Raw genomic sequence first — 23,237 nt, 5'->3', positions numbered from 1 at the left:
GTTTTTTCTCACCCAAAAACCTTGTCCAGTTTATCCCTTCAACCTCCTTCCCCCCACAAGAGCGTTTGTACTTCCCTCTCTCGCCCACTTCCTCTGCCATCCCATCTTTACCTTGTCCCAGGATTGGCTCACCACTTCCCGTCCCCTTCCCCTTTTCAATTGAATTTCATCTCCCTTACTGTTTACAGTTTTGATTCTTTGGTTCCTCATCCTCCATCACAACATGGCCTCCCCAGTCCCAGCATCTGGACCCAGCCATGGTTCTACTGATTCACAGCTCCATCATCTGCACAATCAGCAATACTTATGACCTCACAGCATGGCATCTCTTCCTTCGTCCAATCTTGTCCTTTCAGCCCCTTCTTTCCAGAGATTTCCAATCCTCTTCCTTAATTGAACAAGCCAATCCATAGTGACTTTACTAATATTAAGTTCCAGCGTTTTCTCTAATTTCCATAAGGCTGCAAATTTTTTATTTGGGAAGTAAAAGTTCTATGCTTAGTAGGCCCTTCATAACTCATCTTCTTCCTCTCCTCTTTTCTTCCAAGCTGAGATCATTCATTCTTTTTTTGTTTTTTTTACAGAAAATTCAGATAGAGCTTTCATCAAAGGGGCTCTTCTTGATTTCTATTTTCCTAATATTATCCCCCCTTCTGAACCCATTCCCTTCTCCTAAAATCTCTTTTCCTTTTAATTTTCCAATTAAACTTCCCTTCAAGAAAGGAAATCTTTAGTGCTTTTCTTCTTTCTGCGGAACCCCTTTGAGCCTTCTGTTTAAAGTGACCTTGTTTCTTGAGGTCTTTGAATTATTCTTCTAGGGAAATTTTCTATTTCTATTTTGTTTCAGCAAACTTGAGGTCCTTCAACTTTTTACATTTTAAATTTAAAAAGACAGAAAACTTTTACCTTTATCCATCATGAGTTTGATCACCAACACATCAACAATCTGAATCAGATCATTACACTAATCTACATTATCTTGATGTCAGAGATCAGAAAAGATATTATTTGGACAGAATTGAAAATTTAGGAAATCTATTTCAATCTTGGACAGGCCAAAAATTTAGGATACCCTTAGAAACTTTGTGTTTCCAAAAATTGTGTATAAAAGGCCTTCTTGTTTCTATCAATGAAAACAATTGTTTCTAAAACAGCTTCCCTCCAGGAAGTTTCCTGGACAGCACTGAAACCTATAATTTCAGCACATTCATAGCTCATTCAAGCTTCTACCACAGCCCTTCAAGAGCCTTTCCTTTTGACACCTTTTGTGTCATTGCAATGAGCCCCACTTGGAGTTTTTGGCCTCCCACCTCAAAGTTTGTTTCAATTTACAGTAAACTGGTTAGGGTGAGCCAGGAGCCAAGTGCCCCCACTACAGTAGGAAGGAAGGAAGCCATGAAGGATAAGAAAGAAGGGGTAAGGGTCTGGTAAGAAATGTTATGTGAAAGATTAACATCTTAACATTAAGTCTTTGGGCCTTTTTTCCATGTTCTCCCTCCTCTCCTTCTGCGACATCTTCTTTCTATGCCTCCCTCCTTACCTGGCCTGGACCTCCTGTAAAGTTATCTTCTTACTTTCCATTTTTTTAGACCTGGTACCTTTTATCTGTAAGTTTCTTCTTACTTTTGGGAAGTCATTTTATGCAGGGTGTTGTGCCCTTTTTGTCCTTTTTTATTGTTTTTGTGTGTTGTAGCGTCGTACTAGAGGCAGTAACACTACCTTAGAGTCTCCATCTCTCTTGTGTGTTTTGGAGCATTCCTTGTCTTCATATGCACATATCCCTTCATTTTTGTGCTTACTAGTTGTTTTATGCCTACACATGTTTTGCTTTAGCATGTGTTCATGCTCTCTGAATCCAGCAATCCCTGTTTAAATAACAGGGCAAGTCTACATCCTGAGGCAGCTTGCATTATAAGGAAATAAATTGTCTGCATGCATAACCTCTGTAGGGTGCTGATTTCTAAAAATGCTCCCAGTCTTGCTCCTCACATTTGATTTTTTTTTTTGGTAAATCACTGCTGTTGCAGGCATTTAATTAGACCAGTGAGTTCACATTCCATTTTTTGTCCTGAAAATACGTGTTGAAGCAAAACACAGGAATCTGCGTTCCTGGAGGCCTCTGATTCAGAATCTGAGCATTTCTGATCCCATCATAATACTATCAACTCAACAATGAAGCATGATGTCCTTTACACAAATGTGTAGTGGTTGAAGCAAATTGATATAAAGTACAGCATCTTATACCATAAATTTTAGAGGGAAAAAGTAAGAAAAATACAGATTTTGTGTGCACATCGGGAAACACAAGGTAAGCCCTGTATTAAAATTCAAAAATAAAACATTTTCATGGCTTGCCATTTTGCTGACATGCACATGATCTTTAAATATCACACCTGTTCAGTGTGTGTTGTTCCCATATATTCCATTTATTTCTGTGTAGTTTGCTTTTTCCCTTTTTGAAGCTCTCACTTACAATTCTTTTATTCAGTATTTCAGTTACAGTTGCTTTAGATTTTGATTTCCATTTTCTCATAAATTTTTTTGCAGCCAGTAGCATTAAAATTAGTAAGGCTTTACTATATCTGGCCAATTCAGATCCTGTATCTCATATCAAAAGAATCATTTCCTTACTTAGAACCCTTTGCTCCCCCCAGCATTTCTGACAAAACTATACCATGGGGAATTTTTTAAAGTCTGGCAACTTGTTACATTCCATAAAAGTAAACCAAAAGTAAAAGAAAAAAAAAGCCAGGTGAAGTTTCATAGGTCTGCAACAACTGAATTGAAAAAATGTTTAATAAAATACATTTAGCACTTTTATCGTATATAAATCACGGGGACTTCAACAGATGTTCCAAGTTTCCTCTCACTTTCCCATCACAGCTCCAGTATTTGCTATTGACCAAGGAAAAATCCTCCGAAATCTGCATGGAGGATACAAATATGTATGCATACTCTTCCAAGCAAACATCCTAACCTATACTTTGTTAAATATTATGAGAGCTGTACAGATGTTCCATTGTTCCTTTGTATATTGACATTCCATTCTGTCTCGTCTTTTCTAATGTCTTTTGGTTGCTCTTTATAATTACTATGCAATGTTTTATATACCCTATTAGTTATCCTCATTTTTAACAGCAATTTCTGTTTTAGACTCGACTAAAAAGACTACCAGGGCTGGTCTTTCATGTAATAATCCCCTATCCCTTTTACCTTGTCTGCTAACAATCCATGTTAGGGGAAGCCAGTCTCTAACCTGTAGTGCAAATTCCTTTTTTGCCACATCCCACAGTATATTACATTTCCCTCTCTAGTTATTTGCTCCCAAAGCATTAATTCACTTGCTATTTTTCTCCAGTGTATTCCAGCATCCTCGTATCTACTTTCTATGCCCTTGCTTTCAGTCACCTCTATTGATTAAAATCTGATTTATCCATTCCTATTTTGGCTTAGTTCTTTTCTGCTACTTTTATGAATCTAACCTTCTGTATGATATTTGTTGTCCCCACTGCCTGAGAACCAAACCAGAGAATGTGCACAAGCCCAAAACAAACAGATAAACAACTGGAAGTAAGATGGTACAAATCTTTTGTTGTTCCACTTCATAATACTTGAAGGTCATTAAACTAGCATTCAGCTTCAAAACCAGTTTTAATTATCTTGCTCCTGTATTATGGCTTCAATAGCCCTTTAGGGGTCATTAGCTTAGAAATCACTTATGAAACTATGCCAGCATAATCCTCCCCTGTCAGGAAACCCCTTACTACTAAAAATATACCATTATTATGTATTTTCCCTCTCATTACTGGAGCCCCTCTGGCAATCAATATTATTGCTCCCCTTTCCCTTTTCCCTTGATATTCTGTTGAATGTCTACCCCTGAAATCCTTTATTTTTAAATTCACGTGTTCATTTGTATCCAAATGTGTCTCCTGCAACATTGCTATTTGTACCCTACATCTCTTATTATAATTTGGTACTCTTTGCTTTTTTCATACCTATAAGGTCTTTTACATTCCATGATAATATGAATAGAGTACCCATTATAATACAAACCTATTACTCCTACCTATTGTACGTAATAGTGCTGTTGAATGGATATTTCCAGCTTTTCGCTTACTTGCAGTCATTAATATGTGGCAAATTGATCTGTTATGTAGTTGCTTAGTCTCATCTGCATTTAAACCTGTCTCATATTTTTCGAGAATGTTTGCTTCACTGAAAGTTTGCTTCACTGAAAACACTCTGAAGAGATTTTCAGAACTCCCATCCTCAACTTGGAGTAAGCTCCAAAAATGATGTACATTTTCAAACAATATTTAATCCTCCAGATAGGAGCAATTGCCCCAAATTGACAGCTGTACCCACAGGTATTACCTAATCTATAATTAAGGTTGCCATGGCTAAAGCACGTTACAACATATGTTCCGACTTACTCTAGTTGCTTTCTGTTCCCTTTTGTATTTCTATCTCCCACCTGGATATGAAAAACAGCTTGCTTGCTTTCAGTAAACATTTACTTTTAGCCCTACGAAATCAGTGCACTGGCTATTTTTTAAATAATTTTTTTTTTATTTTATTTAACATTTGTTTACTGGGAAAGTAAACTAAATAGTGTTTTTTTATATTAAATGCATTAAAGTTCTGACACTGTTGGGAAGGCAACTGCTTATATAACATATTTACTTCCCGCAGTGTAAAACTTAATTTTTTTTTCCTCTAACATTCTTACCAATGTATGTTTAAATATTAATTACGTTGTGCCTTATAAATTTCATCCAGCATACAGTGTTCAAACCTTTCATGAATAACTGCTTTCACCTGCAGACTTCTTGTCTCCAACTCAAAGCAGTACTTTCCAGATGTTTAAAAGAGTCCGTTATTTCATTTAGAGCACACTGCTCAGCCCTCTAATGATTAATTGTATGTACCTTTATATGACTTGTAAGGAATTAAATTGTCTGCATACATACCTGTGTAGTCTGAAAACTTTTGCTAATGGAAAAGTATAGCTAATAACTTTACAAATGCAAGAACTTCATTGTTTTATCTTGTTTTTCAAGCCTATTTCCAGAAAAAACTCTAACTTAAATCAAATGCTTTATTCTAGATATCCACATATATAACAATTAGGCGAAATTATCTTAGTTCTACATGTACTATAATCAGCACACTTTTACATCTCTTACCCCAGCAACAGAAGAGCACAAAGTTAAATTTGTTTCTGTCTAGCCTTTCTTACCTTGTTATATTATAAAGCCTGATTACTTTGCAACTAATGAAATGTACTTTCTTGTTTTATAATCCTCAACTTAAAACAGCAGTCATTGTAAGACATCCCCATCTCATGTTTAAAATACCCGACTGCACACTTTACAAGTATACTTTCCATATAACATGCGATTTACATCATTAATTTTTTAAACAAGTAATAGTAAGATCAAAAACTTGTTTTAGTTACAATTATTTCTTCAGTGCCCTTTTAAATATTAGTAACATAAAGTGGGGTATATACTTAACAGTCTACCCACTATTTTAACAAACTCTTCAAAATTCCAGTTATTCTTCAGTCATTTCTTGCAAAACCACATTTCACATGCCTTTTCCTATATTTAATAAGATAGATGCATTATAGTCTCCTATTTATTCTCTTACTTCACTGTGGTGCTGGTTTTGTCCTTCATCTTCTCATTCTCCCAGCAGCAGTGCCTGGTTCAACACCAAGGTGATTTTACTTTTGGGCGACTTCAGTGTGTTTTTCTGTCACTCATGCATTTTCCATTGGAGCAATGGAAAAAGTTGACAAAGCCTCTATATGAGCTTAATTACTGTCAGAAGAATAAGAAGCAGAAGTCCCCTTTTGCTTGCTGTCTCACTCTTTGTTGTATAAACATTTTTTATTTCCACATAAGCCAGTTCTACATCCAAAAATGCTTTTGATCTTCTAGGGAAAACTTTCTGTAGAAAGTTGGATACAGCAGCTTGAATCTCACATGTGCCTGTTGACATTTCCTGATTGCTGGGATAAACTAGCTTCCCTCCTGTCTGGTGTACAGTGAGGAATACTTTTCCACAAACACTCTGCTGTCCCCATGCTTTATTATTTTTCCCTTATGCCACATTTTTGTCAGGAACAACTATTTCTGTTGGTATAATTGCATCTTTACTAATACATGTCTTGGTTGCTTTGTCATTACAAGGTTTGGAGCATACTCAGTGTACCACTGCCTTCTCAGTTAAGAAATCTTGCTGTAGAACACTTGCCAGTTCCTTATTTGCAGTTTCATAAAATTACATTTTATGTATTTATTGACATTTGTTGACGGGGAAAGTCCACTGGATCAGGAACCCATTTTCAGTAGAGGCCAGGGGTGAAAAGCTCCACAATTAATACAGTCAAATAAAATATAGACACTTGACAAAATCTTTAAAAAGTGAAATATGCAAACGTTAACAAAAATTATAAAGTGGAATACACAGACATATAACTTAACAGTATGTATCAAAACTTATAAAAACTTAGACAACAGTTGGTAGAATAGTACAAGATTTTATTTTATTTTATGTTTTTTTTGGCATTGCATGAAAACATGGCATTTCTTACCGAACAGAAACTAGTGGTAATAGAACTGTGTTGTTGTCAGGGTAGTAGTTATTTTGAACTATGGAAGTGGGTTAATATTAGGTAGTGCAGGTTTTATGTTGGCTTGCTTGTGTTACATTGGCATTTGAGGTTATTTAGGAAGTAAGTTTTTAATGCTACTCTGTATGTCTTTATACAGTTTATTTGGGTAATATGGGAGGATAAGCAGTTCCATTGTTTAGCAATGCTATGAGAGAACAAGCATTGTCCAGCTCTTTTATTGGGCTTGGTTACACTTAGTAGCAATTTGTTGGAGGAACTTAGGGTATGTGTAGGAATATAAGTTTGTAGTATTGATTAGAGTGCTGGGCAGGTGTTTGGTTTATAAATTAGTTTATGGGCTACCATTAGTTGGGTATAGCAGAGATAGTTTGGGAAATCCGACCAGTTCAGTTCAGAGATTGCTTGACAGTGGTGTGAGCGGTTAGGCTTTTCTGAGGCAAATTTAGTTATTTTATAGTAGCAAGACTGAAGTTTACTGCTGAGGGATGAGTGAAGGTAAGTAAAGATGACACTACCATAAAGTAGGGCAGGGATGATTATGGTACTTACCAGTTTTGTTTTGGTGGGTTTGTCCATGTAGAGTTTGAGATGATAAAGTTTGCCAAGTTTAAAGTGCGTTTTCTTTATTGCGTTAAGAATGTGTATTTCAAAGGTGAGTTTGTTGTCAATTGTAATGCCTAGTAGTTTGACAGATTTTACTATTTCTATTTCAGTTCCATCTTTAGAGAAAATTTTTGAAGTCTATATCTGCTTGTCTTGAAGAGAATAATAGAAGTTTTGTTTGCTTTTTTTTTTGGTGTTTTGTAGCAGTTGTGAATTGTTTAGCCATGATTCAATCTCTGTAAAAGCATTTTGAGTAACTGTGAGGAGGTCAGAGAAATTGTTTGAAGTAGGGGTTATTGTTGGATCATCGGCATATTGGATAATTTTACCTAGTTGTGAGACTTTGTGGAGGTAGTTAATAAAGATATTGAAGAGTAATGGTCCCAGAATAGAACCCTGTGGGGCTCCTGTGTTTGACAGATAATCAGATTGGACATTATGCCACTTTACAGATTGCTGTCTATTGTTTAGGTATGATGTAAACCAGTTGAGGAATTTGGGGGAGCAGAAAAGTTTTATTAATTGGATCAGAAGTTTGGTATGTGATACTGTGTCAAAAGCCTTAGATCCAGTAGGATTACTGAAGTGGGGTGACCTGTATTGAACGCTTTGTTGACAGTGTCTGTGAATGTGAGCAGGGCTGTAATAGTGCTGTGCTCTGGGCAGAAGCCATGCTGAGTGAGAGACAGAAGATCATTATCATTGAGGTATTTGAGTAGTAGTGTTATGTACACACTTCTCAAGGATTTTGGATAACGGGGAAAGTGTAGAGATGGGGCAATAGTTTGAGAGGGGTCGTGAGAGTTTCTGCCTTTATGTAGTGGAGTAATAATAGATTTTTTCCATAAATATAAGATGTATCCTTCTGTGAGAGAGCGGTTTATAAAAATACTAACTGGATATGCAATTGCATTTGCTGCTAGTTATAAATATTCTAGCGGAAGGTTGTCTGCAGAAAGAGAGCATGGTTTGAGTTTTTTTTAAAGAGTTTACATATGAGAGATGTTGGGTACTGGTTGAATAGAAAATGAGTGAGTTGCAGGTGGATTGGAATTGTCAGGATTGAGTGGTGCATTGTCATTTTGTATGACATTATTAGTATTCTGGGAGTATGGGTTTAGGCTTGTTGAGGAGTCTTTGACTAATTTTTATATGGTGGTGGTAAAGTGGGTTTTAAAGTCATGGGAAATTTGCCATGGAGGCTTTTCTGGTGCAGGAGATGGATTTTGTAGAGTGCCAGGATTGAGAAGGGTGGAGACTGACTTCCAGAATGTCTTTGGATTATTTTGTAAGGTTGTTAGCTTAGAGGAGAAATAGTTTTTTTTTTTTTTTTTTTTTTTTTTATCTTGAATTACTAGTTTCTTGGCTCTATTTATGAATTGTTTGAAATTAATTTCGTTTTGTTGTGTTCTTTCTTTTTGCCAAGTTTTCCATGCTTTATCTCTATGAAGGAGGCATTGTTTGGTCAGTTTTGTTAGTCATGGGCTGTGATTCACTTTTGTTCGCTTGATATGTATGGGGGGGGGGCTAAGCTATTAAGAGTATCCAAGAAGAGCTTATTAAAACAATATACTGACTCGTCTGGGGGGGATTTTAGTGGGAGCCAGTTATGGGTTTTTAGAATGCTTGAGAATTTATTTTGGTCAAAGTAGATGAGATTTCTGGAAGTTTTATAGGAGTGTGTTTTGACTATTTGAGAGCGAGTCCTGGTGGGTGTATGCTGGAAGGTGGTCACTTAGTATATTGGGCCCTGTGCCAGAGTTTTGAGTAATTGTGAGGGTAGGTAACTAATATCCAATCGAAGATATATTCTGATCCTGTAGATAGGCCATGTGTGGAAGTTTTGCTAAGCTGAGTAAAGATTTGTAAATTTCTGCTGTTGGTTGGGGAGTTGGAGTTAAGATTTTGCCAGTTAATATTTGTGTCTCCTAGGATTATAGTTTTATTTGATACATGTAGGTTTATCCATGGTAGAAATTCCTCTAAAATGGGAATGTTCTGGCCTGGGGGGATATAGACTACTGTGATAGTTAGCTTTTTCTTGTTAATATGAAGAGATGTTGGGACAAATTTGAAATTTTGAAAGGTAGGGGACTGGTTTGGGGTAGGAAGTGAGATTCAGGGAGGTTTTTTTTGTATATTAATGCAACACAGCCACCCTTTCTGTTAAGTCTGTCAGAACAAATTATGTTGTAGCCTGGAGGGAAAATTTCAGTATCTGAAATATGTGGCTTTAGCCATGTTTCAGTTACTGCTACAATATTTGGGGTCTGGGTAGTTAGCCATGTATGAAATTCGGTAATTTTATTGTATATGCTACAAATATTTGTTGTTATTAAAGTGTAGTTGATGTAATTTTGGGGATGGTTGGAGTTGGGGTGGATGTCCCCACATTTAGTAAGTGAAAGGAGAAGGTGAATAGTAGTTTGGGCATGATTGTTCTTTGCAAGGGGTGTGGGGTATTGTGACAGGCAGAGTAAGTTTGGAGTTGGTAGGGAGAAGTTTTTTTTGTGTGAGAGTACGGGTATGTGTTGAGATTAAAGAAGGTGAGATGTCAGAGTAACTGTTATTGTTGTCATACTGGTAGGGTGTGTGTGCTGGATGACTGTGGAGATGGCCTTAAGGTGGTGTATATAGAGGTGGTATGGAATAGTAGGGCTAGAAGAGCAGTGCAGGTGAGAATGAATGAAAGGAATTGTGTGTATTGGAGTGTACTAGTGAGGGAAGCCATCTTAAGAAAGATAGAAGTGTGAGTATGTGGGAGTAGTCTGTGGGGGGTTGTTTGTGAGTTAATTGGAAGGTGTTGTTGAGGTAATGAATGGGAGGGGTCAGGGAAGTATAAATGTAATGAAAGAGGGGGGTAGGATAGGGGAGCAGACTGAGGCCGGAGCAAAGTGGAGGTCAAATGAAGCGGGTTGCTCCAGACCTCGGATGCCCTAACAGCCCAAGAATCCAGCAAAAAAACATCTCCACACAGGTAGGTAGAAGAGCAAAAAAGCACCTAGACAGACAGTACATGTCTTAATGTGGTCAATTTTAAATATGGTAGAAGGTGGGAAGAAAGACATAAAATATGGTCAAGAAGGCAAGTGTACAATTTTAAATATGGCAGAAAAAGGGGAAAAAAGCAACTGGAGTTAAAATTACCTAGGGCTAGATAAAACGGGTGAGTCAAGGACACCAGGTAAACACAGAACAGAAAGGGAGTGGTGATAAGTGCTAAATATAGGAACTTGCCTTTTTCCAGTGCCCTTCTAGAGATTAGTAGATAAAGGTAATAGACGGGAGGACTGTACATCAGTGTTACAGGGCTAGGAACAGATAAAAACAGGGTCACACAAGACTAAGCACTAAAGATAGTGTGAGTGGTTGGAGCGAGACGGGGAGAGAGAGGAGTACAGAGGTTTCTTTGAGGCATGCTCCTATGAAAAACTAGGACTGTGCAGTGTAGTTTCCAATTTCTTTGGTACAGTAGAAGATCTTAGGTTTCCTCTCTGTGCTGTCTTCTAAACAATACTATTGCCCAACCTGCTTTTTTTTCATTTAACCTTTAAATTTTGCAGTTTTAGTAATTCATATCAATATGTAGTTAAAGCTTCTATCTTGTCCATACTTTTGTTATTTGACTTTATGTATTCCTTCAGTTTTTCACACCTCAGTACATTTTATTTATTTTTCCTCTAAGTTAATGGATGCCTTCTCATGTACTAAAGTTGAAATTTGAACGGTTTTTACTGAACAGCTATAGTGATTATTTTCAGAGAGGTTTTTATTCTCCTCTTCGGGTTGATTTCCTCTTACTTTCTCCAAATTTGTTTTTGTGCCACTTAGAAAGTATTAGCCAGAAACTGATTTTTCCCCCAAGTGAAAAGTTTTAACTGGCTTGTTTTTACAGTTGAAGTTTGACACTGTGAAAGCTCTAATGATCCTTTTGATCAGTGTGCAGCCATCTTGGAAGTTTACTTTTAGGTACAGACTTTTAACCGTTTTTGAAGGCATAGTGTTGCTGTTAACTGTGCAGTACTTGGTTATATTCTCTGTGTGAGTGAGTTTAAAAGAAATATATTTAGATGGTCAAGTTTTGTCTTGTTTGCAGGCAAAGCAACATACTGATGTGTGAAGGCTTATTAGCCTTTGGAGCATACAAATCTAACTAGGGTTTGCAAGTTCATCTAATAATAATTGTTCCACTAAAACAAGTAGCTGTTGAGAAGACAGAGGGCTATCCAGGATTACCCACTTTCTTAAGTTACCAGGGAGTACCCTTTTAAACATGTCTACTGCCAATAACTTTAAAAGTTTACATACATTGTTCAAATGAGGCTGTAACCACAGTTTTAGAATTTGAATCATTTTAGCCACTTGTGACTTTACTGAGCTATCCATGCTATGAAACTTGAGTCTGGGTTTCAGATAAATTTCCAGCACTTGCCAATATATTTTGCTAGTCCTGGGCATTTGTCATCTAAACCCATGTAGGTCATGAGACTACCTTAGTGAAATGTGGCAATACAATCAGTCTACTTATCCTGAGACTGTTACTGTGGTGCTGCAAACCTTCACAAACTACCATATCATATTCCTGTCTCATTTTTTAGAGATCTGTTATCTGATGGGATGCCTAGTGAAACAGGATGCCAATTAGCAGTTAAAGCAACCTGTTGCTGTAGGACAAGTGGCTGTTGGTCAGTCACTGCACTAGGGTCCCCAGTATTTTTTCCCTCTTTTGTGGACAGTTGTCATAAAAAACTAAAACTGAAATAGCAGTTTTGCTTCCTTACAGTAACCCTTAAGATTAACACAAGGCTGTTTTTAAAGAAATTCCCATGTAGGGGCATGAGGTTTTACTGAGTAGCGTAAGCATTTTCGTGCCATGAAGAAAAAAGTCCCATCTTGACAACATGTTTAACAACTCCACGTGTGTAAAGATACTAGTTGATATAGCACAATTCCTTTCACTTTCAGAAGCAGCTTTTCATTCTGGGTGGGAAAAAAATAAGCTCATGCAGAATGCTTAGTAAGTAGCTTAACAAAATTACAATAATCTTTCACTAGGGAAGATGAAACTCTGGCAAGGCAGTTTCATTAAATGACAGTTTAAAGAAACTGTTTTCTACCCTCATTATCCACCGAGGTAGTAATCTCTTGTGCTTCCAGGTACAGAAAACAGCTTGCAAAGTCAAAGTTTATTTATTGGCCCAGATGAATGAATAATGCAGTTTTGCATAATTTGTAAATCACTAAAACACAGTCTTGGTTCAGTAAGTGCACCGACAAGATACAAGTTCACCTTCACAGGTTGACTTTCACAGTCCATAATTTTTGTTGAACATACCGCTTACACATTTCTGGTGTAACCTAGCAATAGTTAGAAGAATTGTCTGTGTTCGTCTTTGTTTCATAAACTGAATAAACACTGTGTAAAAACAGAATATTTCTCAAGTGTAAGTAGGGTAACTTCAAACTCTCCTGCTGGGATTTAGTTTATTCATTTGGTTTCAACAAACATATAACAGTTCTTGAGAAGGGCAAGTAATAAAAGACATGCTTTTTAGTAAGTACTGCTAGTGGATTCATTAGGTTGGGAGATGACCAAACCTTGGCTTATCCCAGTGGTCTTCATGCTTCATTGATGGCTTTTTTAATTTTCCTCTACCATTTTAAAGTAGGCTATGATAGTCCCAGTAATGTCAGTGTTTAGTTTTGTAATCAGCAGTATGTTTCTTGATTAACTATAAGCTGATAAATATCCTACCGTGTTGTATAAAGTAGCAATATGTACTATGGCAGTACATTTGTTAAATAACTAGAAACCGGTAAATGTGCTAATTCCTTTATGTAGAATTTCTGCTTCGATAAAACAACATCCTCAAACTGAATGCAAAAACAGAGAAGCTTTGGTATACAGCACACAATGTCATATCCTCATTCCTTCAGTGATCTTTTTTCCTCAAATTGTTTACACTCTTTGTTCAAACATACAGGGAAAAAAAATCTTTTCAGATTAGAAAGATGTTCTTTCCTTTTTACGTTGAAGAAATGTAGTTATGTTTGGAACAACATTAAATGTAGGTATTGCTAGCATCATACAGATTTGTATGTTATTTTTTGAATATAGAAGGAATTGATCATTTGTGCTTAAATCAAATACTAAATGGGCAAAATAAGTAAGAATTTCATGCCTTAATTACTGTACATTATTGTGCTTGCATGTCTGCAAATATCCTTTATTTAATATTGTTCTCATCCTCGTTTGTGAAGCATTGTATGATACAGGAGAGATCAGTACCCCGCAGTACTCCTACTTGATGTCCTTCGACAGTAATTTGCCTGTAATTTATTGTCTAACTGTATAACATTATCAGTGTTATAAAAAGTATTTTTCATTTGTTTGTTAGCTGAGACCTGTTTGTTATGCAATTACTTTACTGTAACTAACAGAAGATAGCTGTCGCAATTTTGTCTGTATTGCTGTGTGAGTTGTATGTAAAATCATTGTTATTTTATTGCAAAACTAAATGTATAGCAGATTGAAGATTTTTTTATCTCACTTTGTATATCTTTCAGCTGCTACAGCCTTCATTGTCATCGTTGTGCATGGAACCCATTAAACTTTTGGAAGAATTTCCTCGCTGGTTGGAGAAGCTCTCTGCCTGTCACCAAGGGAGCATCATCATCATTATTGAATCTGTAGATCAAATACAGGTAGACAGATGCTGCATTTGGGGTTGGAAGTACAGAAGTTTGCAAAGTGTAGAAAATGCAGAAATAAGTTTCATGGTTAGATGCTTGAAAAAAGAAATCCAAGACATCTGTCATAGAAAATACTATAATAGCCTTGTATAAAAATTGCAGTTATGTTATTGGAAACGGACTGTATGCATATATGACATGTCTGCATATTTTTCTTGAGAAAGAATACAGTTAGATTCCAGAGACAGAAATGCAGGTATTAGTGTTCTATTGGACATGGCACTTCCCTCCAAAAAGATGGTATATGAAATGATTGCAGATGTAGAACATTTCACTGTCTCAGATATACTTTTGTATCGCAGTTAACCAAAACTTGTTTTTGAAGGGACAGTTAAGGATTCATTTTGGGGAAGTTTATTCCATAATCTTGGAAGGTTTTATGTAATGTATCTGTCCTTTGTTTTTTATTGTTGTTTATTTTTAGTATTATACTCCCTGATCTGGTTTTGACTTCTGCGGTGGTACAGTGGTAGCGTTGTTGCCTCTCAGCAAGAGGTTCTCTCGTTCGATTCTCGGCCGGAGTGCGGGGAGTGCCTTCTGTGTGTAGTCTACATGTCCTCCCGTGGTTGGGTGGGCATTCGAAAGACATGTGTAAATGTGCATGCCTTCGTTGAAGGGTGAACGTCGAGCTGGCACCTCAGCATTCGTGAAAATCTACTACCAATCATTAGCGGACCGGAGTTCCGCTGTGGCGACCCCTAACCGGGAAAAGCCAAAAGCCAACAACAACAACTCCCTGATCTGGTTTTACTTTCCATAGAGTATTTTCTAGACACAGACTTTAAACTAGATCAGATATTTAAATAAACCAACAAGCCCGGAACTGGAACAAATTGTATTAAAAATAAAAGAAAAAAACAGCCAAATGTACTTGTGGACTCAAGTTAATGTGCATTTAAAATGGTTAAGCGCTTTTGTCTTTATTACAATAAGACATCATCAGAACCATTTAATCCATTAAATAAAAAACTTTAAATAACGTTTGGTAACACACACACACAAAAATAACCAAACACAACACTTAAAAACCCGTGGAGCTTCTTTAAAAGCTCCTACTAGAAAAATTATTTGCTGCAGGTTTATATACAAGCCATCTTGGAGAACTTTAGCACCTTTTATTGATATGATTATGTAACCCAGTTTGAAGTCATCAGCATATTTAGTTGTTAAGAACCCATTACCCTCTTTTATTCCTGAGAAAGAGACAAAAAAGTGGTTCCAGGACAGAGTACGGTGGTACACTACTGGTTACCCCCATTTGGACAGACAGGAAAATGAGGGTCAAATTCACATTTAAGATTATCACATGCTACATGCTTGTAGATGAAAATAACAAAAATATTTGATTACTGCAGCAATAACGCTTGTAACATTAGGTGTACATGATAACACTGCAGAAATTTAGATTTATGGAGAAAAAAGTGAGAGTATGGAAAAGAGAGAGTATACAGAAAATATGGCCATAAACAAAAGATGACTGCATCAAACTTTTACAGCAAGTAGTGAGTAAGAAAGAGGATATTACAAGAAAACTGTAACAAAACAATGAAAAGTAAGCCAGATTAAATTTAGGTAATGTAGAAAAAAATGAAAGTGGTTGTTTAATTGTAAGTCTTAAAAGAAGACTGCAGATTATATTTTTGCAGTAATAAGTCAAGAGAAATTGAGCAGCACAACAAGCAGTTTCATTCAGTATTTTTTTAGAATGAGAAGATGTGGAAGGTCTGAAACATCTGTTGGCAATGGTTGTACAATGTTTTGCTGGAATCTAACATGCCTGAAACATCCCTTCTCCGTCAAAATTGCTTGGTAACATTTTTGCTTAATTGAAAAAAGAATGAAACATGGTATCTGGTCTTTTTTTCATCTGATTCAAGCATTGGGTTATCGGATCCAACTGGATCCGACCTCTGCATTTCTCAGAAACTGTGGATCTTGGGGTCTGACTCCTCTTTTGCCCATAATTTCCTCTCTTCCCCCAAAATAATTCTGATCTTGTTTGGAGCGTGATACGAAGGACCCCTGTTCGAGGCTCTGACAAAAAGAAATCAAGCTAGGTCTTGAGTTATTTATTTTAGTGTGTTTCTTGCCACATTTCATCTTTTTTATTCTTAATATTTTCATTTAAAAAAACTTAAAACATTAAACTCTAAATTTAAAGCTTCTAACTTGGGTAGCTTTGTTTTTTATTGCTATTATTCCTTCCTGTAGTGTTTTTAAGTCCTTTACTTAGATTATCTTGTTAAAATTTGAGTGCGTACTCATGTAGTTTTGGTTTAGGTATACTTGCTTAGATTCGTGGCTGACAAGGTTGCGGGATTTTAAAAATGTATGACACAAAATTCCGACACAGAATCAGCATTCTCTTTGTGCATACTGTCTGGCAGCAGCACATTTAGAAGTAGACTGTGAGGCTTGTACCTATTTCAGTGTCAGGGACAAATTAGTTTCAAAAAGGTCTGATTCCTGCTGCTTCGGGTGCCACTAGTCAGTCTTCATCTCCTACATCTATTCCTCCTGCCTCACCAGCTAAAAGAGTGGAATAACCAAAATCAAGGGAAAGAGAGACTGAGAAAGAAAAGCCAAAAGAGATTAATTCTGACAGAAGATCAGAAGAACCCAGGAAACTGTCCCCTGATCTATCAGAACTTTTGGGTCTGGCACTGAAAGTACCAAAACCATTGGATCCATTCTTCAATGCCTCCTCCTTTGTTCTTTCCTAAGCTGGTCAGTCCTTAGTTCTGTTTTCACTTTTTACAAGAGAGTCATCCTATGAGACCACTGTGAATGGCATCATTGCAGAGGTCCTTCCATTCATTGAGGAGTCTTACTGAGGCAGACGTCAACAGGATCTTGTGGAGTTTTCCTAGACACAAATCCAGCTAGGGGTTCTCCCTGTGCTGACCCCATCGGTCGCACCAGGTACAGGTCCAACAACCCTTCCTTTACTATCTATTTCAGTCCAGTGATCTGATGCCCACAAAACCGAGAATACCCAGAGCATCCATGTCAGAGCCAGTAGTCCTGTTGACTTTGACTTCAGTAGTGTCCCTTACTTGCTAGGCTCTGATTCTGTCTAATCAAGATGAGTCTTGGAGCTGAAACCCTGGGTTGTGGGGGGTCATGTCTCCTCCAGAGATTTTGGATCTGTTAGTTCATCTTGAAGCCTCAGTGTTCGATAGCTCAGCTCCATTGTCTGCATCAGACCCAGGGAGGCTCTGAGCTGGAGAGGCTGTTGCTGTATCCCATTTGGATTGGCAGGCTTCCTCTTCAGTTCTGATTCCTCGGCTTTTGAGGCATTTAAAAGAGTTCCTGCTAAGTCAAGGGGTGTCTTCCATACCCTTTGCTCCATACCAACCCCTAATGACACTGCATCTAACTCTGCATATCCAGGTAGACGAGAACAGTCAGCTTCATTCCATTTGGGGGGGGGTTCTCACCACATGAGCTGCCAGTCTGATTCTGTTCCTTCTCCAGACATCCTAATGAGAGAGACGTCTAGAAAATAGATGTGTAAGAGGAGACATTTGAACTCCTCCCTAGAGTCGGTGGCAGAAGACACAGACTTGGATGATGGGGAACCGTCCCTACTATGCCCTCTGGAAGACATCATGTTTGATAACAATCTGCAATTGATGAAGCAAAGGGGGGGGATTGGTCCATCAATACACCCTCCCCTGAGAAGTCTGTGTTCTACAAGGGTTTTATAGCTGGCTCTTTTACTTCTTGGGTGGTACCACCTGCTGATGCACTTAAATATGTTAGCTCAGCAAGCATGGAAGAATCCTGATATGGTGGAACTATTTCCAAAGAAATCAGGCAAAATCTTAGTTGCACCAAATGATAGACCACACTTTAGCAAGGGGGGGGGGCAGTAGATGTCATAGTTGTGGTGGTAGCCACAAAGCTGGAAATCTTGGAAGTACATTTGTCCATCCTCCTAAGAGATAGTTGAGAGCTGTGGACAGATTTGGGAAATGGACTTGTGCGTCACTGACTTTTGCCATTAGAGTGCTGAACTAACTTGCCTATATGACTTGCTTCCAGAGGAACCCGACAAAGGAAATCACCAAATCCCTCTTGGGTACCTTCTACAGGTAGACATCTAAAAATACAGAGTCCCAATTGTCTAACCTTCAGTCAATGTCCAATGTAACCATGCATTTGCTTTCTAATACATCTGATGGTACAGCCAGAGCAGCAGGCACCAGTATAGCCAACTGTTGGCATGCCTGAATACGATTGTGTGACTTTGCTGTTGGATTCAAGATTCCCTACCTTAACACCCCTTTTGATGGTTCAACACGTTTTGGACCAAAGGTTACGGATACTCTTATCAGGAGTGAAGTAGATGGTAAAACCATGTTTGCCATTTGGATCTGCTTCTCCTCTCCCCAGAGGACCTTCTCCAGGAACCAGAAGGGTGGAAAGATGATGTGGTTCAGGAAGTCTCAAGGATTTAATCAGAACACCACTGTGGACAGACCCTCCTGTAGTGGTGGTGGTGGGGTGTTCAGTGGATGTAGCCCCAGAGCCACTGGCAACAGTAGTATCAGGGATTTTGAAGTCCTTTCACTGAGAAATCCTGTCGGCGCTCCTTAAGGATTACCTAACTGCCACACTCTGGAGGCACCCTTAAGCCTGGCAAGCTATCACAATAGATACATAGATGCTGAGGATAATCGCCAGAGGTTACATTATTCCATTTGTTTCCCCTTCTCAGCAGAAGAAAAGGATTCCCATTGTACCATCCAGTCAGATGGAATCTGCAGCAGTAGATGTTTCAAAGCTGCTGGAAAAAAAAGTTATCCAGCAGGTCCCTCCAGACCAGTTATGATCCAGAGTCTGTTCAAGGTTCTTTTTAATTCCAAAAAAGAGGTGGGACCTCAGGTCAATTTTGGACTTAAACCACCTCAGTCAGTTTGCAAAATAGTCAAGGTTGTGGATGGTCATGGTTCACTCCATTCTGCCTGTACTGAGGAAACCTATTGTGCACTGTAGATCTCCAGGATGCCTACTATCATATCAAGATAGCCGGAGATTTCTCCATTTCCAGCTGGGAGCTAATCACTTCCAATTTAGGGCACTACCATTTAGTCTCACCAGTGGGACATCTTACTTCATCTTGTTCATAAATTAGTTATTACAGTCAATCACTCAGTCAGTTGATATCTACCCAACAGGTAAGAGTTCAGTGGATGCCTCCTGGATACAGTTAGTCAAATATGCAAACTTCCAGAGTCCAGGATCTCATTGTATCAGGTAGCTGTTAAGTTTCACAATCATCCCTCTACTCTTTCAAGATTCGTTCTCCAACTGCTAGGACTGATGGCCTTGGTAATCACATTGGCTCCCCTAGTGAGATATTACATGAGGGCCCTTCATTGGAGTCTAAGTATAGTGCTCCCAACTATCATCCTCTGATTTGTCTGACACCCATTTGCAGATCCCACTTAACAACTTTGGTGGTTTTGGAAGGTCGACAGTTCTCCCGACCTCTTCCAATGGTCACTGTAAGCACGGATGCCTCCCTCCTGGAGTGGGGGTAGAGGACATTACAAAGGGAAGATGGTCCAAGCTTCTTGATCACAGTCAGAGACCAGTCTTCATATCAGTGTCTTGGAGATTAGAGTGGTCTTTCTTGCGTTGTAGGTCCTTTTAGGACCATCTCCCCAAAGGTTGTGATTCCCATCCTAACAGACAACACAGCAGTAGTCTGGTACATCAGCAAGCAAGGGGGAGCCTGATCCTACACACTATCCTGGGAATCCTTGAGAGTATGGCAGTGGGCAATTTTTTCCCATCTCTTTCTCATAGCAATGCATATCCAAAGGACTTCAGTGTGCTAGCAGACAGTTTGAGCAGGTCCATCCTTCGAACTCATGAGTGGGTCCCTTAGACAGTGGTGAATAAAATCTTCAGTCACTGGGGCCAACATCACTGATCTTTTTGCTTCCTCTGACTTATGTATGCCTTTTCTCCCATACTTCTGGTAATGAAATTCATTCATAGGTTCATAGGTTGGTACTAGGCTATCGGCCCTAGGGTCTATGCAAGCCTAGCCATAACAATTCCCTGGATATTTCTTAAACTACCTGACTAGCCTGTTTCTAAAACACATCTCAGCAATTTCTTATGATTTTGGGTTACATGACCCCACTTGCAAAGTTACACACGAGAAAACTTCAGTGGTTCCTAAAATATGCTTGGGAACCTCACTCTCAACCCCTGGATAATACCCTAGTGCCTCTCCCTTATGCCTGAAAAAGGAACTGCTATGGTAGAAGGACACCATAGTGCAGAACCCAGTGGCAAATTTCCCTTTACCAGAAGCAGATAAGACCCCCACCTCTGAGAGTTCAGACATACCGTGGGGGCCCACTTAGGTTTCCTGAAAGTGTAGGGCATATGGACACCATAGCAGAGAAAACTGCTTAGAAATCAGAAGGAGCTACTAACAGTCTGCCTGACCATAAAGGCCTTTCAGCAGAATGTAAGCCCAGGAACTTTGCAGATCTGAGCAGACAACACAACAGTCATGTGGTCAAAAAGAAGCAAACCTGTCTTACCCTTTGTATAGCCTCACCAAGAAGATTTGGATGTTGGCTGAAGAACTGAGGTTAGTTCTCACAGTGTCTTATATTCTAGGTCAGAACAATACCCTGGCAGATTCACTAAGCAGCAGTTTTTTAGACCCCAGGGAGTGGATGCTGAAGGGAGAGGTGCTCTTGGACTTTACTTAACAATAGGGGGATCCCCTCAGTAGAAACGCTCGTCTACCACCAGAGCAGTCAAGTACAGACGTTCTGCTGCAGAACTGAACTGACAGGGACTTGGAAAGTAGATTTTTTCTCTTTCACATGGACACACTTGTTCATGTATGCATTCCCACCCTTGCCTCCAAACCCCAGGGTACTGATAAAAGTCAGGGCAGACAGACATGATCCTAGTTGGCCCCCTCTGACTGAGGTAATACTGGTTCTTCCTTCTCTTGACACAGCAAAGTGGGATTCCACACCCTACTGCAGGAAATGATCTGCTCAGCCTAGCCAAGGGATCTGTATTCCATCCTTACCTAGTCACTCTCAGGTTAACAGCCTGGAGGACTGGGGTTTGACTTCAAAGAATGCCTCCTAGCCCATGGGCATGCTTTCCATTCTAAAATAGGCAAAGAAACCTGATATCTGAAAATCATACTTGGCAAAATGGTAGAGATGTTCCATCTTGTGTCACTCCAAGAATACCAACCCTTCTCAGGCAGACATCAACTCAGTCTTTGAGTACATCTCAGGGATGTTTATACAGAAGTACATGTATCTGCCATCTCAACTTGCCTGTACTGTGCTTCACCTATCTTATTGCACACCCACATGAAGCTTTTCCTAAAGGGGTAATTTGAGACCACACAGAAGGAACTCTATTCCTGCCTGGGATCTAAATTATGTGCCAGAGAAACTCACCTTGCCCCCCTTTGAACCTGCTGACACTGCCTCTCTAAAAATGCCCTCTTGGAGGACCACAATGTTCTTTGTGCTTCATTGTTGCAGTCATTACATTTGGGTTATCTGCTTACAGGTTGCAGTCAGTCGGCCTGATTAACAAAGTCTTGGGTCCTGCGTCAGTTGCTGTCCCTTCTTCCATGACGTCAGGTCGTCAGGGGTATAAAACATAAGGCCGATGCCATTACACCAGTCTTTCTTGCCGTGCGTTGCCCGAAGCAGAAGCAGTTCACAAGTGCCGGTCGACTGACTCCTGAAATTTTTGTTTTTGAGTTTCAGAACCGAAGTCTTCAAGTAAAGCTTAGTACCCCGTTACGGAAACTTTTTCTTGCTCCTTACCGATGTCAGTAAAAGCTAATAATTGCATTACTTGCGGAAAGCAAATACCTCATAAAGATTTTAATTTGTACTGTATTCCTTACCTAGGCCCTGACCACAACGTACCTTGCTGTCGGTTTTGTGCTTTATTTAATCAGCGCACTCTCCGTCATCGGTATATTTTTGCCTCTAAATACTGCGGTTCTCTGTTTAATTATCCAGAAATGTCTTCGGTTAGCCATCCGACTACGGGGATTCCGAAAAAACACAAAGATAAAGACAGAGACAGGCCGCCAAGGTCCAAAACTGCTGACTATGCTTCTCCTAAGCCAGTCGCCAGTTCGCTGTTACTCAGTGAGGTGCTTTCACAGCCCCTGATACCCGCTATTTCTGATCTGCAGGCCTCTACTGAGACCCATTTGGAGTCCAGTATGCCACGAGATGCTTCAACTATGGAACCCGCGGATGTCTCTACCTTGGATGGGTACGGAGCCGCTGTGCAGGCACCGACTTCTGAGGGTGTATTCAGGCCTATGGACTTGCATATTAAATTGACGCCTCCTTCATTACTTGGGCCTAAATCTCGATTCATGTCTAAAGAAATGACGCACGGGCCACATGCTCGGGCCTCTGTGCCTAAAAAATAAATAAGAATGGCTGAAGATCTAATAACTCTAATCAGGAGTAGCCAACCCCCCACCCCTTCTAAGAGGCCTAGGACTGAGGTTGATTATAAATCTTCTGATCAGGATTCTGTTTTTTATGACTCTCTTCTGATGACCTGGATTTGTCCTTACCTACTTATGAGGATTCTGATGCAGAGGACTCTATTCCCTCTGCTTCCCCTCCTGAGGATTTTTCTTTTGGGGAAACCTTACATACTCTAAGGGAGCATTTCCACTGGGAAAGCCAGGATTTTTCTGATTCAAAAAAAGAGGCTTATGAATTTCCTTCTACCACAGCATAGGCCTTTAGCTATTCCTCCTGTACTAGACATTGTTGATGATGCTTTCTCGGAATCTAGCTTGGCTCCTGATTCCCTGCCTTCTGCTCCCAGAAAACCTGACAGATACTACAGGGTCCCTGAGCCCCACAAGTTCCTTTTCAAAAATCCTATTGCAGATCCAGAGACTATTTCACAGGGGCCCAAGGGCATTAAGGCTTCTACTGCTAAAAATCCTACTCCTCCTCATAGAGACTCCAGGGCGCTGGATAGATGGGGTAAGAAGGTTTACACTTCTGCAACCTTGGCCATTAAGGCTTTAAACTGCCTGTTTCACATGTTAAAATAGCAGCATGTTATAGGACTGCTTAAACCGAAAATGATGTTGATTCCTGACTGTGTGGAAAATAAAGAATTACAAGATTTAATGCATTCTGCCAAACAAGTTGGAAAACATACTTTGCAATGTGGTTTT

The 23,237-nt window shown here is 39.1% G+C and overlaps 1 protein-coding gene across 1 annotated transcript in view; it reads left to right on the top strand.

Moving 5' to 3' along the window:
• Positions 1-23,237, top strand: part of NPHP3 (nephrocystin 3) — a gene marked incomplete at its 5' end in the record, with an annotated part of 1,580,737 nt that overhangs the window by 528,781 nt on the left and 1,028,719 nt on the right. Inside the window, one exon of the mRNA XM_044060401.1 lies at positions 13,817-13,954. Within this exon, the coding sequence (XP_043916336.1) occupies positions 13,817-13,954 (138 nt within the window). The remainder of the gene's footprint in view (positions 1-13,816; positions 13,955-23,237) is intronic.

The sequence above is a fragment of the Protopterus annectens genome, chromosome 2.part0 (assembly GCF_019279795.1).
Source record: "Protopterus annectens isolate FY-2018-M chromosome 2.part0, PAN1.0, whole genome shotgun sequence".
NCBI lineage: Eukaryota > Metazoa > Chordata > Ceratodontiformes > Protopteridae > Protopterus > Protopterus annectens.
Note: the sequence above shows the minus strand (reverse complement) of the source record. Positions and strands in the feature narration are given on the sequence as shown.